At 39.2% G+C, this 15,659-nt stretch overlaps 1 protein-coding gene across 1 annotated transcript in view; it reads left to right on the top strand.

Moving 5' to 3' along the window:
* Positions 1 to 15,659, top strand: part of LOC105233530 (neurogenic locus Notch protein) — a 165,780-nt gene that overhangs the window by 140,395 nt on the left and 9,726 nt on the right. The window contains exon 6 of the mRNA XM_049456567.1: positions 15,324 to 15,486. Within this exon, the coding sequence (XP_049312524.1) occupies positions 15,324 to 15,486 (163 nt within the window). The remainder of the gene's footprint in view (positions 1 to 15,323; positions 15,487 to 15,659) is intronic.

Genomic DNA, 15,659 nt, shown 5'->3' with positions numbered 1-15,659 from the left:
GCCAATTGGCTTTTGAGTTCATTTCATTCAATTCGTTTCAATTCAATTAATTAAACAAAATTGCATGAAATTTGCGAAAAATGCACTCACTGCAATGGGCAGGCCGACGCAACAACAATAACAACAACATGCATATAAAGGGTGATTTTTTTGAGGTTAGGATATTCATGCATTAGTATTTGACAGATCACGTGGGATTTCAGACATGGTGTCAAAGAGAAAGATGCTCAGTATGCTTTGACATTTCATCATGAATAGACTTACTAACGAGCAACGCTTGCAAATCATTGAATTTTATTACCAAAATCAGTGTTCGGTTCGAAATGTGTTTCGCGCGCGTGTTTTGTTCAGCGATGAGGCTCATTTCTGGTTGAATGGCTACGTAAATAAGCAAAATTGCCGCATTTGGGGTGAAGAGCAACCAGAAGCCGTTCCAGAACTGCCCATGCATCCCGAAAAATGCACTGTTTGGTGTGGTTTGTACGCTGGTGGAATCATTGGACCGTATTTTTTCAAAGATGCTGTTGGACGCAACGTTACGGTGAATGGCGATCGCTATCGTTCGATGCTAACAAACTTTTTGTTGCCAAAAATGGAAGAACTGAACTTGGTTGACATGTGGTTTCAACAAGATGGCGCTACATGCCACACAGCTCGCGATTCTATGGCCATTTTGAGGGAAAACTTCGGACAACAATTCATCTCAAGAAATGGACCCGTAAGTTGGCCACCAAGATCATGCGATTTAACGCCTTTAGACTATTTTTTGTGGGGCTACGTCAAGTCTAAAGTCTACAGAAATAAGCCAGCAACTATTCCAGCTTTGGAAGACAACATTTCCGAAGAAATTCGGGCTATTCCGGCCGAAATGCTCGAAAAAGTTGCCCAAAATTGGACTTTCCGAATGGACCACCTAAGACGCAGCCGCGGTCAACATTTAAATGAAATTATCTTCAAAAAGTAAATGTCATGAACCAATCTAACGTTTCAAATAAAGAACCGATGAGATTTTGCAAACTTTATGCGTTTTTTTTTTTAAAAAGTTATCAAGCTCTTAAAAAATCACCCTTTATAATAATGCAAAATATATAAATGTATTCATCAGCGGCAATAAAGGCAACGCGCGTGCACAGCGAAAGATGACAATTGCCGGCCAGATTCTAGTTATGGAGGACAGCTGCAACAACAACAACAACAGCACCACCACCAACGCCATGCCATTATGGTTGTAGTCACCGCAAATTTTCGCTTGACTGTTATTACTGTTGTTGTTTGGCTTGTCGCGCATGCTGATGCCATAAACAGACGCAACAACAATAACAAAAACCATCATTATATGCAGTCAGTTGTTTGTGACAATGCTTGGGGCAATAATAAAATTGCATAAACTCGTAGCAACAACAACATGTAACAATAATAAATGCATTTTGCGACAACAACAGCAACAACCATTGGTCATTTCAATATAATTGCATATTGACGCACTCACACTAACGCGATTCTCATTTCAATAAAGTCCAATGAAGAATGTAGAAACGCATCGGCACTAAGCCAGGCTGTGAAGGTCTAAAGTTGCTCTTGCAATTTATTTATTCACTCATTTATTTGTGATGCATGCTTGTAGACAATTTTTCCAAAACAGAAAACAAAAACAATTTTTCAAAATTTTTTTTTGGATTTTTTTTGTTCATATTGTTGTTCTTAGTTTTATTTATCTTTATTTTATGCTCTGCTGCTGAACTTGCAACAAATACTTTAAGCGTTTGCGTAACTAGTAAGCGCATGCGTAGCGAGTTCCAGCTGATTCGATAGGTTATAAATGATTCTAGAGTATAGATAAGTGGTTTGGTTAGTCTAGAGACTGGTCCCTCAGTTCCTCAGCTTTTGATATAACAAACTGAAGTTTGACTCTAACCTTTTCTACCCAAAAAGAGGCACATTTGTCGAATCCGCGCATATCGGAATTCTACTCGTATGTACAAAATGAGCAACTTGTAATGTGTGTATGGTGTCTGACCCCTGGTCACCAGTTCTAAGCTCAACTGGTAGTACCTTCGGCAATGAGGCCCGACCGGAGACTTAATTCTGATACCACTGGGATCAGGAATTCTTGAAGTTCGCTCTAACCTGCTCATGCGAACTGGCCCCTCGGGGAGTATCGTGGTGGCTGTGGCTAAAGCACGAATGCGGAAAGAACTGCAACTTTGTCAGTTGAATGTGGAGTTGAATTGCAACCGGGTGGCAGACTCAAAGTACGGCAGAGGTTTTAGATGATCCTTGAACCCTAGCAAGATGGTTAGTGGGTCGATTTTACACTGCCAATTAGTAGTGAAAATACCTGTCATCAACGCATTGATTTGATCTCCTGTGCCTTGAACGCCGTGGGGTAGGGCTGTCGACAGCAGGTACCCACGTTAAACATACCGGACGTTGACCCTTAAAACAGTTTAAATTTTCTTTTAATTGGCTCAATTAGCTACCAAAAATTTATTTTAATTTCTTTATCTGAAATTTTTGTCCAATTTACTATCAGTTTCGTTCCACTGTGCGCACCTAGTTTACTATCTTGCACATTTTAATAAAATCTTTTATCGGCGCGTTCTGCTATTTCACGTTTTTCCACGCCATTTGCTGCTAACTTGCACACATATTCTATTTTCGTTGCAATTCCGCTATAAATATACATGCGCTTGTTGTTGCTGACCACTACGCTGCAATCGGCGCTGTTGTTGTTGTTGACAAAATGCAAAGCAGCGTAGGAGCGGCGTGCAGACGACACGAAGCTTCGGCTGCATTGTCTGTGCCATTTTATCTTTGTCATTGTGCAGCTGTAGCACTGCTTGTTGTTGTTGTCATTGTATTTGGTTGTTATTGTTTTTGTTATTGGTTGTTGGTTTTTGTCTGGACTTTCTAATTAAACACAGTGGCAAAAATAGTAGCAACATTGATGTTGCAACAACATCGCGAGTAGTTGTTGCTGTTGTTGTTATTGCCCACGGCCGGCTACTGTTGCTACTCCTACAAATTGTTAATCGTCGTCGAACAACAGCAGCTGTTGCTATAATTGTTTGATAAATGTTGTTAGTGTTGTTGTGCTGGCTGTAAGCTACTTGTGTTACAGCTTGCCGCTTCATTTGGCTGCCGTTTGTTGGCAAATTTGTTAGCGTTTGCATGTATTTTTGCGGTGTGTCTATGTGCATAACGGTTATAACTGTGCTTTGTGCACTTTCTTCTCCGCTATTAACCGTTTTTTTATGGGTGCAAATTGTTTTTTGTCTCTTATTTTTATCAACAACTGCTTGACGACCTTTGCGGCTGCGGCAAATTGCCCTCGTCCAATTGATTTTAATTTCTCTCAGTCTTTTACAGGCCATAAATTAAAAATTACAAACGAGTGCAACATGTCGCTGATTGGCTGTGCACAATTTTTTAGATTTTTTTTTGATTTTTTTTGGCTTAATTTGTATGCATTTTTTTGTTTTTGTTTTTGCTGAAGCCACTCATTTGTGCTGGCAATTAAAAAATTTGTTCAGCGAACTTTTGCATTTTTTTTTAATATTTTATTTTTTTTATATGTTTGCATATTTGTTGCATTTATAACGCTCAAGTAACTGTAAATGCCACAACTACTACTCAATTAATCAAGCCAATAACGGCTTAGCTTCCGTTTGAGCGTGAGTCATCGTAAATAAATATGAGAGTAATTGAGTATTTTACTGTTACGCCATGAAATTCACGCATTTGCCTGCCGTCGGCGATAATTGCCGCGATGATTATTTAAAAAAGTGATACATGTAAGCTTCATGCATGACAAAGCGCAAAATGCAAACTTGTTGCAAGCTGCATGGATATGTGGCGCCTATGACGCTGCTGCATTAGTTAAGAACTGTACCGTCTTCGCGCTGTACTTAAAATCGATAAATATAAGTATTTCATTCTAGCTTCAACCGCATAGCAAACAACTTCAAATTAAATATTACCTTTCCTCCACCAATAAATAGTTTTCTTGCCACATTCCTTCATACTGTCCGTGCACCACATAACGAAGTGCAAATAATTGCATTCGATTTGCCAGATTTGGTGGTTGGTTGTTGGAGGCCTTGTCTTAAAGCAAAGTTACTATTACATGTAAATATATGGACACACACACACACATAATCGCAGCCACTTTGCGCAGAATTCTATCAGCGAGTAAGCGACATGTGCTCGTAATTGCCCAAAACAACAACAACTTTATAGGAGTACAGCGTCATGGGAGATGATAAATGGGAGTTTGGTATGCACCAGTTTCCATCTAGGTAGCATAGCTTGGCAAAGCATGAAGGAGCTTTCCTTTTTGAAGACTTCCTCATGCCCTATTTAGACTGTAACTGCTTATTTGCCACATTTGGTGCAAATTCCGTTTATTTCACATTTCTTTGCGACCATCAAAAGCTTGATGCGCGACGTTAGAACGGTAATTTAGGTTAGTGTATGGTGCACTCGTCTTTGCCACGCTCAATTAGGTGTCTTAGGCCAATATGTAACGGTAATTGAAGCTATTAGCTGAGGTGGGTTTTATTTGGCGCTGAACTGTACACTATTGTATAAAATCACACCACATTCTGTAAATAGTAAGAAACAACAATACATACCAATTAGGCTCTAAACTTACTGAACTATTCCCCTACGATTTCACCGGCCAACCAACTACAACAAAGACTTGTTTTTTCTTGATGAAATAGTAGCTCTTAAATCTCTTCAGATTGTCTTCGAGCCAAATGCGGCAAGTTTGCTTGTTGACATGCCCATTGAGCCAGAAATGGACCTCATCGCTGAACAAAATTTGGTTCGAAAACGTTGGATCTTCTTGAAACTTTTCAAGATCCCATAGAGCGAATCAATGTCGCTTGGACAGGTCGCCTTCAGTTCTTGTACAAGCTGTACTTTGTGAGCTTTCAATTTAAAATCTCGACGTAAAATGCGCTAGGTCGTTTCATACGTCAGTCCGAGTTGTGGCGAACGGCGCCGAAACGACTCTTCACGGCTATCTTGTACACTCTCAACACGGCTGCTTTATTTTTTATTCACTGCGTACTGGACGTGATCTATTCGGTCGAATGTTATCCAAAAGTAAATGTTAGGTCTCAAAATTGAAGGAATATATCTCAGCAAGGTCTCTCACGATTTGAAATCGAAAAATAGTAAAAATTATATCCGAGATATACCAATGTGGACCTGAGGTTTCTTCCAACATTTTTATACCCTGGACAGGCTACATTAAGCTTGCCACGAAGATTGGAACACCTAAGCGGAAACGTTCGAGACCCGCTTTGGGATTTTGATAATCCGTCAGTTTTTGAAATATCGATCTGAAATTTTGCACAGTGACTTTTCTGGTTGTTTATCGGGAACGCCGAAATCGGAATACCTTATGTTACTTAAGAGGATCTAAACTATTTTATCATATTGGCACTGCTTTGTAGGACTACTAAACATAAGTACATATGTGTATCTGATGTTTTTAACTCTTCTGAACTTCTTATTTTTCGATATTTTAATCGTTCCTCGCAGTTTTCACCCAATTACTTATCATACATAGTCTACCATATACGCCAAAAAGTGGCAACAACAACCACAAACGCAACAATATTTTAATTAAACGCCAAACTTGCTTCTAAACATGCCGCTATGAGCAAAACTTTGCCACCAACTACATTGTTGTTGCTACACATATGCTCACACTCGCATAGTATATGCTGTGGCTACAGGCCCCAGCTGCTGCTGGTTCCACTATCTAGCGAAAGGTGAAGGTCACTGTGTGACTGGGTTTTACGTTCTCACAGCCGCGCATTTGCATTTAGATTAGCCACCACATTACATACTAGCTACATACTCTTATGTACGTTTGAGCATGCGCATAGGCTCGTTGAAAAATTTGTTGTTGCAAAAAAACTGCTCCTACAAATTTGCTTACGAGAATGCGCCGCACCGCCAAACAAGCCTGTTAAGTTGGTAAACACCACTTGCACTTGGCAGCTAAATATTTGTCTTGCCACATGTGCTATGCGCCGCGCGACTATTTTAAAATCACTCCTAGGCAAGCGCGGCTCCGAATATTATTCCCATAGCGGCGGCGGTGGTGGCGGACCGGCGTGTCTCAAACGCCATTCACTTCAACATATCGGGAGCAGATGTTGAATGTGCGTACGAAAATGGCTGCCACATACTTGCTTAAACACTTCGCACACTTACTACAAGGGTTCGTAGGCATACGTAGTTGTTGTGGCGTTGAGTGCCTTCGCCGCTGGCTTCTTGTGTTGCTAATAGCGGCCATACACAGGCACACTTGTGCGTTCGATCTGTGTGAATTCGTTTGCCCATACACGACACACAAATCCATTTTGCGTTCGTTCTTCACACAGTTAACATGTGCGACAGGCAAGCGGAACATTTCTTCGAATTTATTTCTAATGCAGCACTTTTATCTATTTCTTTGTATTTCTTTAATAAGTTATTCCAACTTTTATTTTTCTCAATTTTATTTTTATATTTAAAACTTTTCGTTTGCCAAATTGCCAATTAATTTTTTTATAAGATCAATAAATTCAGATACGAAATCTTTATTATTTATTATTATTCAAACAATCGCTTAAATCTCTTTAAAAATTATCTAACAACAAACAAAGTTATAGATTGGAACTCGAAATATTGTCCAAGCTAGAAGGGAAATAGTGTCCGAGCGTCAGACAGATATGTACATACAAGTATATGAGCGCTTGGGCAAAAAGCGAAAAGCGCGATTTCTCGGTTTAAAAAGTTTATTATCTTTGGCATAAAATTATCTTCTATTTAAACTAAAAAAACTACAACATATATATAAACATATTTTTAAACAAAATAAAGTAAATTTAACTAGAAGATAAGTTATTAAAAAACATGAATCTCTTTGAATTTTTTGTTCCTGATAAATGCATATGCGAGATGCATCAGGTAATTGCTTCCTAAAGGCAGAATATCAAAGATTTCGTATTCAAAAAATTTGTGAAAGATGTTCAAATATATGACTATAAAGCCTAGAAATTTCGCTTGAATCAATTATTTCTTTCCCTCCCAAAAAAATCCTCAAAAAAATCGATTTTTTGAAGCCTCTAAAGCAGTCTCTCCCCTTAACACTTGCAATTGTCCGCGATCTTCACTGCTCGGCGACACGAGAGAAATGAGATTTCGTGCGCTCACAACGCCATTCACTTCAACATATCGGGAGCAGATGTTGAATGTGCGTACGAAAATGGCTGCCACATACTTGCTTAAACACTTCGCACACTTACTACAAGGGTTCGTAGGCATACGTAGTTGTTGTGGCGTTGAGTGCCTTCGCCGCTGGCTTCTTGTGTTGCTAAGTTGTACTTCAACGCTGTGTTGTTGCATGATGGGCTCGTTTTCGGATTTTTTGTTTTTCTATACTTTTCTATCGACCTGACACTTGTTTTCACTTAGCACTCACACTTCATTCGTTCGCTTCACACTCCATTTTGTACAAATTATACGAATATGCGACAGCTGGAAGCAGTTTCTTCCGCTCGAGAATTGATCTATGATCACAGCTTGAAAATATTCTCTCCAGGGTGATGTTAAAAAATTAATTAAGTGAATTATTAAAGAAACCATTCCCGACTGTTAATAGTGCGGTGCTGTGGGATCTTAATTGTTAAAGGAAGTAGATTAAAATAAAAATAGCAATTATGGATTTAACTCCCTATCAGGATGATATATTTCTCAGTACATTTTTCAGTTTCTTGAGCTTAACTAAAACAGTTTCAAGTTCGGAGAAAATAATTTTCCATTCTAGTCTAGGAAGACCCTAGTTTCCATCTACGTGGACAGGGATCACATCACATCAGTCCAGCCGGCTCATGGAATTGTTCAGGATGCTGAACCTTTATTATCATATTTGATATAGGGGAGGGCACAATAGACCATAGAACACGTGCAAAGCCTCCATTTTACTATCTATCTGTATATCTGGTCCAGGAATGCTGTTTCAAGCTTCCTACTTATTTCTATTGCCTTGTATATTTCTTTTCCCATCTTAATCTGGATGATTTTTTTTTTCTAACGTTGAATTTTTCCATAATTATCCTTATATCAGTTTTAGAGTGGGATCCATCTTAAATATGATGTTTGTTTACATTTAATTTCTTATATGCCTTGAAGGTGTTTTATATCAAATTTTGGACTAAGATGATGTAGGAAAAATTATGTCGGTAATCCCAATATTTTTTTAATTGATTAGGGAACATTATTTATATTATTGTAGATCATCTATCTTAAGAACCCCAAATCGGTTTGAAAATCAGTTTTTATGAATAGTAAAAAAGGAACTTGGTTGGTCTAATAATATTCTTCCTAGACTTAATCCTAAGACAAATTACATTTGGTTCTTGAAAAACTAGCGAAGACCCTACAAATTGCCATCTGTAACTGTGACTTAACGGACAACTTTAGAAACAATCATTGCTGATACACGAGCAAGTAGAACAAATCCGGTTTCCACCGCTAAATGTCAGGTGCTGTCAAAAAAAATCATAAATCAAAAATGGGCTACAATAAAATGTTAATTATAAAATGCAAAATATAAGAACTCAGCGTTGACCCAGGCATAACCAATCAAGGCGAATTGTGGCAAACGCAGGCCGGTCTATAATATGAACTGAATTGGGCGAGCACAGACTGTCAGCTAGCCAACTAGTCGATCGAGTGAGCTTCAGACGCTTAGTCAGCCAAATTTGCTGCCAACAACAAAAACAAAAAACCCACCTCCGTTCATTAGAATTTGGTAGCAGCAGAAGCATAAAAAGGAACGAGCACTTTAAGCCACAGGAGCTTCGAATCGCTTGCCTGCCGAGCTCACCAAACTCAACGAGCTTTCGTGCATATATTTTTCTGTCTGCTAAGTTTCACTCGCATTAAAGGTATTCTCAATGCGTTTCGTCTCCGAACACTCACTCTTGATCGCTGCAATGCTGAACATTCTCCTCTGACTCCTATTTTATGCACACACACCGTGTTGCACTTAATGATGCTCGTAAATTCGTAATCAAAATTGAAATGGACTTTTCTCGTATTTAATGTAATTTATCGCAGATAAAGATTGCCTTATTTAAGTTCACAACTAAAGTTGATAAGAATGCTGTTTTGGGGGAGATTAAGGTAAATTATAGATACCATTAGGATTTAAAGATATTCTGATGATTCTGATTGCTGGTATGCGTCATGAATTGGGTTTAAAAGCCTTTAAGAAATGCCAAGAGTCGCGTTTCAATTGGTGAACAGCGGATTTCTTGCAGATTTGATTTCGCAGGGAACTTAATGAATCACAAGTGTTATTAGTGAAATTATTGAATTAGTGTGAAAAATAACAGAATAGCTGAAAAAGTCATTAGGAAAGTTCCTGACGACAGTCGGGCCTAAGTAACTGGAACGGAGTCGGATTTTTACACGGCCAAGGACTGTTAACTCGGCATCCTTCTTCAAAATTACTTCAGGAATGTTTTATGCCGCTACCAAGGTCACATTTCAGTTTCCAAACATATCGCTCTAGAGCATATAGCTTCCATACAAATTGTCCGATCAAAACCATGATCAAGATCCCTGTATACCATTATATGCTCTAAAAATGCAGCTGTGAAGAGTTTATAGTTTCGGTCGCTGTAGAAATGTGTATACTAAACTAATACGATTATTTTTCATTAATTAAAAATCTGAGTTTTGCAGTATTGCTGACCCCTCTACCGGTTAACATAACCGATATAAAATCTGAAACAAAAGCAGATCAATATTTATTTTTTCTTTTAGCCGCGAAGAATAATAAATATTGTATACTTGTACTCACACATACACATGCAGATTTGTGTGTAGCAGTAAGCGCAATATGAAATCAATTTTATGAACAGAACAAGGTTCACACCCTTTTTGGCCTGGTCCAGTTCAGTTAACTTTTAGTGGCAGAGACACCGAACCGAACCAAACCAAACCGAACGATCAACAGTTCAGTGTCATGCACCTTTTGTTATGCATGGTTATTGCTGCTGTTATTATTGTTGTTGTTGCTATTACTTGCATTACTAAACGTCTTGTATATGTTTATGATTCTTAAGCGTTTATGCTTCAATGGCAACAACAACAACAATAATAAGCAATCTGACAGTGTCAAGAGTGGCGTATAAAGAACATATCAACATACCAACACTAATTTTATTAAACTCTAGCTCTTTATGGAAAGTCTTAAAGAGTGCACAGACGACCCTTGGCGGTGCAAGCGTACATACATACATACATACATATCTACATTTGCTGTCTTCAAGGCGCTGACGAAGAAAAGTGGTTTAGTGGTGTGGTCGTTGGTTGATGATGGTGTGCTTGCTGCCCAACAACACCAGCTGATTGCTGCTACAAGCCAATGTGTGTATAGTGTTGTATTGAGTCGGTCGGTAATAGTGTATGTGTAGTTGCTGCTTCGCTTGGCACTGTCTTCAGACAGCCGAAGTTGAAACGAAGCTTAAATAAAGCGTAACTTACGAATATATTCGGGCAACTTAGGTAATGATCGTGTTTGAGTACGCATAAATAGTCGGCAATCAGCCGAGCGAGCAAATGAAACGACGAATTATTTATCTAGATACACAGGCATACATATGTATGGATATATTTGTTGTGGAGTCATGTCAAGCGTTTGAGATTGTAGAACAACGGCGTTGTCGGTAGTGGGGACGAGACTTTACAGTTGGGGCAAGAACGACTGGCAGACATTAGTGTTTTAGTTGTATATTGTTATATGGTGAATATACAGTTAAGTATACAATATTGTAATAAAAGCCCTCGAGTAATGTTATCCAAAAATTTTTACTCAAAATAGTTAGTCTTCAGTTTCTGAGTTCGGAAAAGAAACTGGAGTTCCCCTTTGATTCCAGTTGGCAGACTTATTTATTTAACGTCCGCATTAAATTGATAGTTTCCAAATTTTCCCATTAACATTTGGTTAAAAATCCCATATAACCTCAAAAACCCAATACCTTAACCTGGTTAATTTCTAACCGTATTCGAAATTACATTATTCTACCAATTAGTATGGCCTTACATCCACCGTTTTTAGGGTTACCCGTATAGTTTAGATCTTCTAATAGCTAAAACCTAACTTGTCATTGAATTTTTGAGTTTTTTTTTTCTAGTTTAATTTTTAAAAGTTACAATGTTTCGACTCGCTTTCTTTAAGTTTTATAAGTTTCCAGAAAGTGAGGACCAACTTTTCTTCTTCACCTGTATAAAATAGCTCACCAAATTTCAGCTATTTGCTACAACGAAATCGGGTCTAAAAAACCCCAATTATGTCCAACACTATGCTATAGTCGTTCATAAATACACAACACTCACAACTACACCCATTTTCACATACATACATATTTAGAAACGTACAGCGAAAAGTGGAGTGATGTGAGGTAAGGCAACAGCAGCGGCGAAGACATGCCAAGCAGGCGAAGCAACAACGAACCAGCCAAACCAGCAACAAAGCAAGCATACAAAGCATGCAAGATATGAGACCGTGGGAAAGAACATTCAAAGTCGTTCGTTTACCGTTCGTGCCCGGCTTCGGGCGTACCATCGTCCGTCGTCTGCTTTGACTCGTTACATGCGCTTGTTGCTGCCAACGACTTGTTTTTTTTTATTACTGCTTGCTTTGCTTTATTTTCTTTATTTACTTTGCCATAGTTTATACATATTTTCTTTTACATTTCTTGCGACGTTTTCTTACGGATTGTTTATGTTTTTACTATGCGCTTTCTGCTCGCTTTCGCTTGAGCTACGAAGACAGCGTATTGTTTTATTGTTTACAACGAGTCTGTCTGTCATTTTCGGCTTCTTGTCGTTACTTTTCGCTATTACTTTGTCAGCCGAGACATTTCTTGTTTCGTCTGCACATGTCTTTTATGTTGTAGATATGACTTTATGCTGTGTTAGCGTTTTTGGAGAGCATGTATACATATTTATTTCGCTTAGTGTGCGCTGTCGGAGAGCCCGCTGGCTTGCGATCTACTCAGCGCCGCTCGCCTAGCGTTCGAGTCTCGAACGAGCATTCGATCTTTATAGCATTATTTGAGCAAATGCATTGTTAGTGGACGCTCTCTCACTTGCCTCGGCTCAACTTCGAGCTACAAAAGCCGGTCTTTACAACAAAGCGTTGCCTACCTACCTGTCTTATAAACAACATTTGCTCTGAGCATGAAAATATGCTAGCGAGGAACATGTTGGTATTCCACGGTTGTTCGAGTGTATTCACGATTACATATGTATGTATTTATTTTCCTCTTATTTTCTTTTAACCTTAGTTGAGGTCCATGCTTACTTTGATTGTTTTTGAGTAAGTCTTTTGCTGCATAGCACTCCAGTTCCTTTACTTGTACGCCTATTTTATTAGCAACTTCGTGCTTTATTTGTTTTCATTCCTTTGCGCATCGATATTCTCGCAAGCAAAGATCGTTGTGACTCTATTCACTTATACACTGGTGGCTGTGTGTGTTTGTTTGAGCCCCTGCTGCTCGTTGTAGCCATGTATAACACAGCTGCACTTTCCGAGATTTATGCGTGTGCTACAAGAGCGAAGCAACAACAACACCACTCAAGTGATATGAAGTCCAACCAGACCTGGTTCTCAAGGGCGACGGAGGCATAAGGTGCAAGCGGTGCTTTTAATTTATTTATCTGTTGTTTTCGTTTCGCTTTTCACCAGGCCCATCGGCGCTTTGCATAGCTTTGCTGGGAATCGGTTAGCACCAAGCCCAGCGCGAGAATGTGGCGCACCATGCCGGTGTGTCTATATGTACTTACATACCACATGTACATACATATGCATGTGTATATATATATATTTATGTATGTATGTATGTATGTATGATGCTTTGGTAGCGCAGCTTGGCTATGATTCAGCGGTAAGCTTAAGCCCACTGGACACTCGCCTGACAATATCGCCCCAATAATATGCCAATCTGCCTAGGTATTGTTGTACAAAAAAGCAATGCGCCACGATCAGCGGCATATTTAAGCGCTTAACACTCATTGTGTACCCCATAAACATACATACATACTCATGTATGTATGTGTTTGCGTGTTGCATTTTGACCAAAATCCACAATTTTCTCCCAAGTCACATTTTGCTGCGCATTTTTGGCGTTCGCTTGGCGCATAAGCGCTGCCATCGCACTATTGCACAGCTGAGGGAGGTGTGTTGAGGCGCTGCTTACATTGGCGCGCTGTCTATTGCGCTTGGCCGTCTTGTAAGCGTGTTCGCTCGATTGCCACAATGCGACGCGACAGCCAACAACTGTGGAGTGGACTTTGGCATTAATTTGCATAAGCATGAGTAATGCCTCAAATTTGGCTAACAAGCTGCATGCCGCAAGCCGACGTGGCGCGCGGGGCATCGCGCATTGTTGCACAGCTAATGCTTGTGGGCAGCAAAAACAGGATTTTTTGCGTGCAATTTTTATTTTATTTCGGTTTTTTCCATGCGCATATTTGTGTGCACCAATTCTTTTATTATTACCGTTGCTTTGTTCGAGATTATTTTTTTGTTTGATTGCTTCTCTCATATTTTTTGCTTCGCTGCGCGCTGGCTAATAATGCTTAATGACGCTTTGTGTGCAAAACTTCGATAATGATTGACTTTGACTAACTGAAATGATTTACCTTTTTATGTGTTAAACAAATTATGCCTTTGGGAGTGATGCAGTGCTCTTTGCATGCAGCCACACACACATACAAACATATGCGCTTACTTTTTTTGGGAGTACCGCAGCCCACTTGGAGACCATAATAAGTTGTAAGTTGTGTGCGTTTAGTCCGAATGGATTGAGGTCAATAAATTTTAGCGAAAATATGTTGTGTTCGCCCATTGTGAAGGCGTGAGAACTGCTGGACCGCTATTGGCTCGGAGCTCGTAATTTGCATGCATTCTTGGGTGGATGCCTGTAGGATTTTGCCGTTATTTAAAATTTGTGTTGATACACAATGTTTTGGTGGCATTTCATATATATTTTTATAACTGGATACTCGGAAAGATGACTATTGTAGGGGACTCCCGATTTTGATGCACACTTCCAGAAGAGTAAATGATCCGTTATTGTTGTTACAAGTTTGTACACTTGTCCCTTATTATTTTTTCCGGAGGGAAAATCATCCATAGATACTGATACTTAGTAGTGATGTAGTAGTAGTATATAGAGACACCCTATTCGGGACCAAATCTTATCTTACTATATTGGCCTTCATACTAAACCCTTAACTCCGTCATCTGTAGCTTTGTGCAAAAGCCCTGCGGGACCGCCGCCATGCGTTATATAGCAGGGCTAGCTTAACCTATTGGCTCACGTCATTAACTCGCTATTCGCGGTTCTAGCTTCACTGCTTCTTTGTCGTTCGGCTCTTCTCAGCTCTTGCAGTATCAGAGCTCTCTCCCTCTCCATGGTATATCATACTTGTCTCGTTTGTAGCATATAAGGCTCTAATATTATCAGGTATTATTCTCAGCTCCTGCCGCTCTGTTGGCTAACCATGGCTAAAAGTGTGCAGGTGCTTTGGTTTGGTCCTCCTACGTTGGCCATGATTCGGGATAAGGCCACGATTACATGGCAAGCTTTTTCGCACACTTTCTCAAAGTGGACTTTGTAGCTGAGTCTCACATCTATCATTACACCAATGTACTTTAGTGCTGATTGTATTGCAATGCGGTTTCCCTTATTCTGTTAAATTCCAAATGGAAGCTTTCACTAACTATTCTTAACGCTAACTTTAATAGATCTTCCGTAATTTCTCGGAAAACGGTTTCACTTTTATTGGAGAGGCGGTATCTTTAATGATAATTGAAGCCATTACCGTGGGTCAACAAAATCTATTTTCCAACTAAAATTCATTACATAGGAGACTCATCTTTTTTAGAACTCAGCAAAACAATTTCCTCCCGGGTAACTGTTAGCTCTTTCACTACGAAGTGCGCTCTACAACCGAGAACCCAAAGAACTTTGCATTCCCTCGTTAAAATTAGACTTCCGGAGATTTTAGCGTTAATAGTTGATCAAAAAAAATCTGCTCCCGAGCACATAGCTTTTACTTGTAGATTATGTTAGTTCGATTTCGTCAATCCACATTTCAAAACCTTCTCGTGGGAATCTATCCGCCAATTTTTCGACTCTGAATCAATTTATGTCTATCTATTATGTGGACTATAGTTACTATTTTTGAAATTGATCTCCACTCAATAAATAATATAAAATCTCTTCTTTCTTTTACAGGCTTTCGTGGCAAACATTGCGAAGAAAATATCGATGACTGTCCCGGGAATTTATGCCAGAACGGCGGTACTTGCATAGATGGCATTAATACATACCGTTGTACCTGTCCGCCAAATTTTACCGGAGAACTGTGCGAAGAAGATGTGGATGAGTGCGCGATGAGGTGAGTACGAGGTTTTGCTTGAACCCATGTTTTTGAGAACTCAAAAACTGCCACTTTTTCTTTCTCTAAAACCCGCGGTCCCGACTTTTTATGTTATTTTTATTTTATTTATTGTTAATATTTTTTTAATACCCAATTTAAAAAATTTTGCTCTCCTCTTAAACTCACAACCC

The sequence above is a fragment of the Bactrocera dorsalis genome, chromosome 4 (genome assembly GCF_023373825.1).
Source record: "Bactrocera dorsalis isolate Fly_Bdor chromosome 4, ASM2337382v1, whole genome shotgun sequence".
In the NCBI taxonomy this organism is placed as follows: domain Eukaryota; kingdom Metazoa; phylum Arthropoda; class Insecta; order Diptera; family Tephritidae; genus Bactrocera; species Bactrocera dorsalis.
The sequence above is the reverse complement of the archived record's forward strand: the minus strand, read 5'-3'. Positions and strand labels throughout refer to the sequence as shown.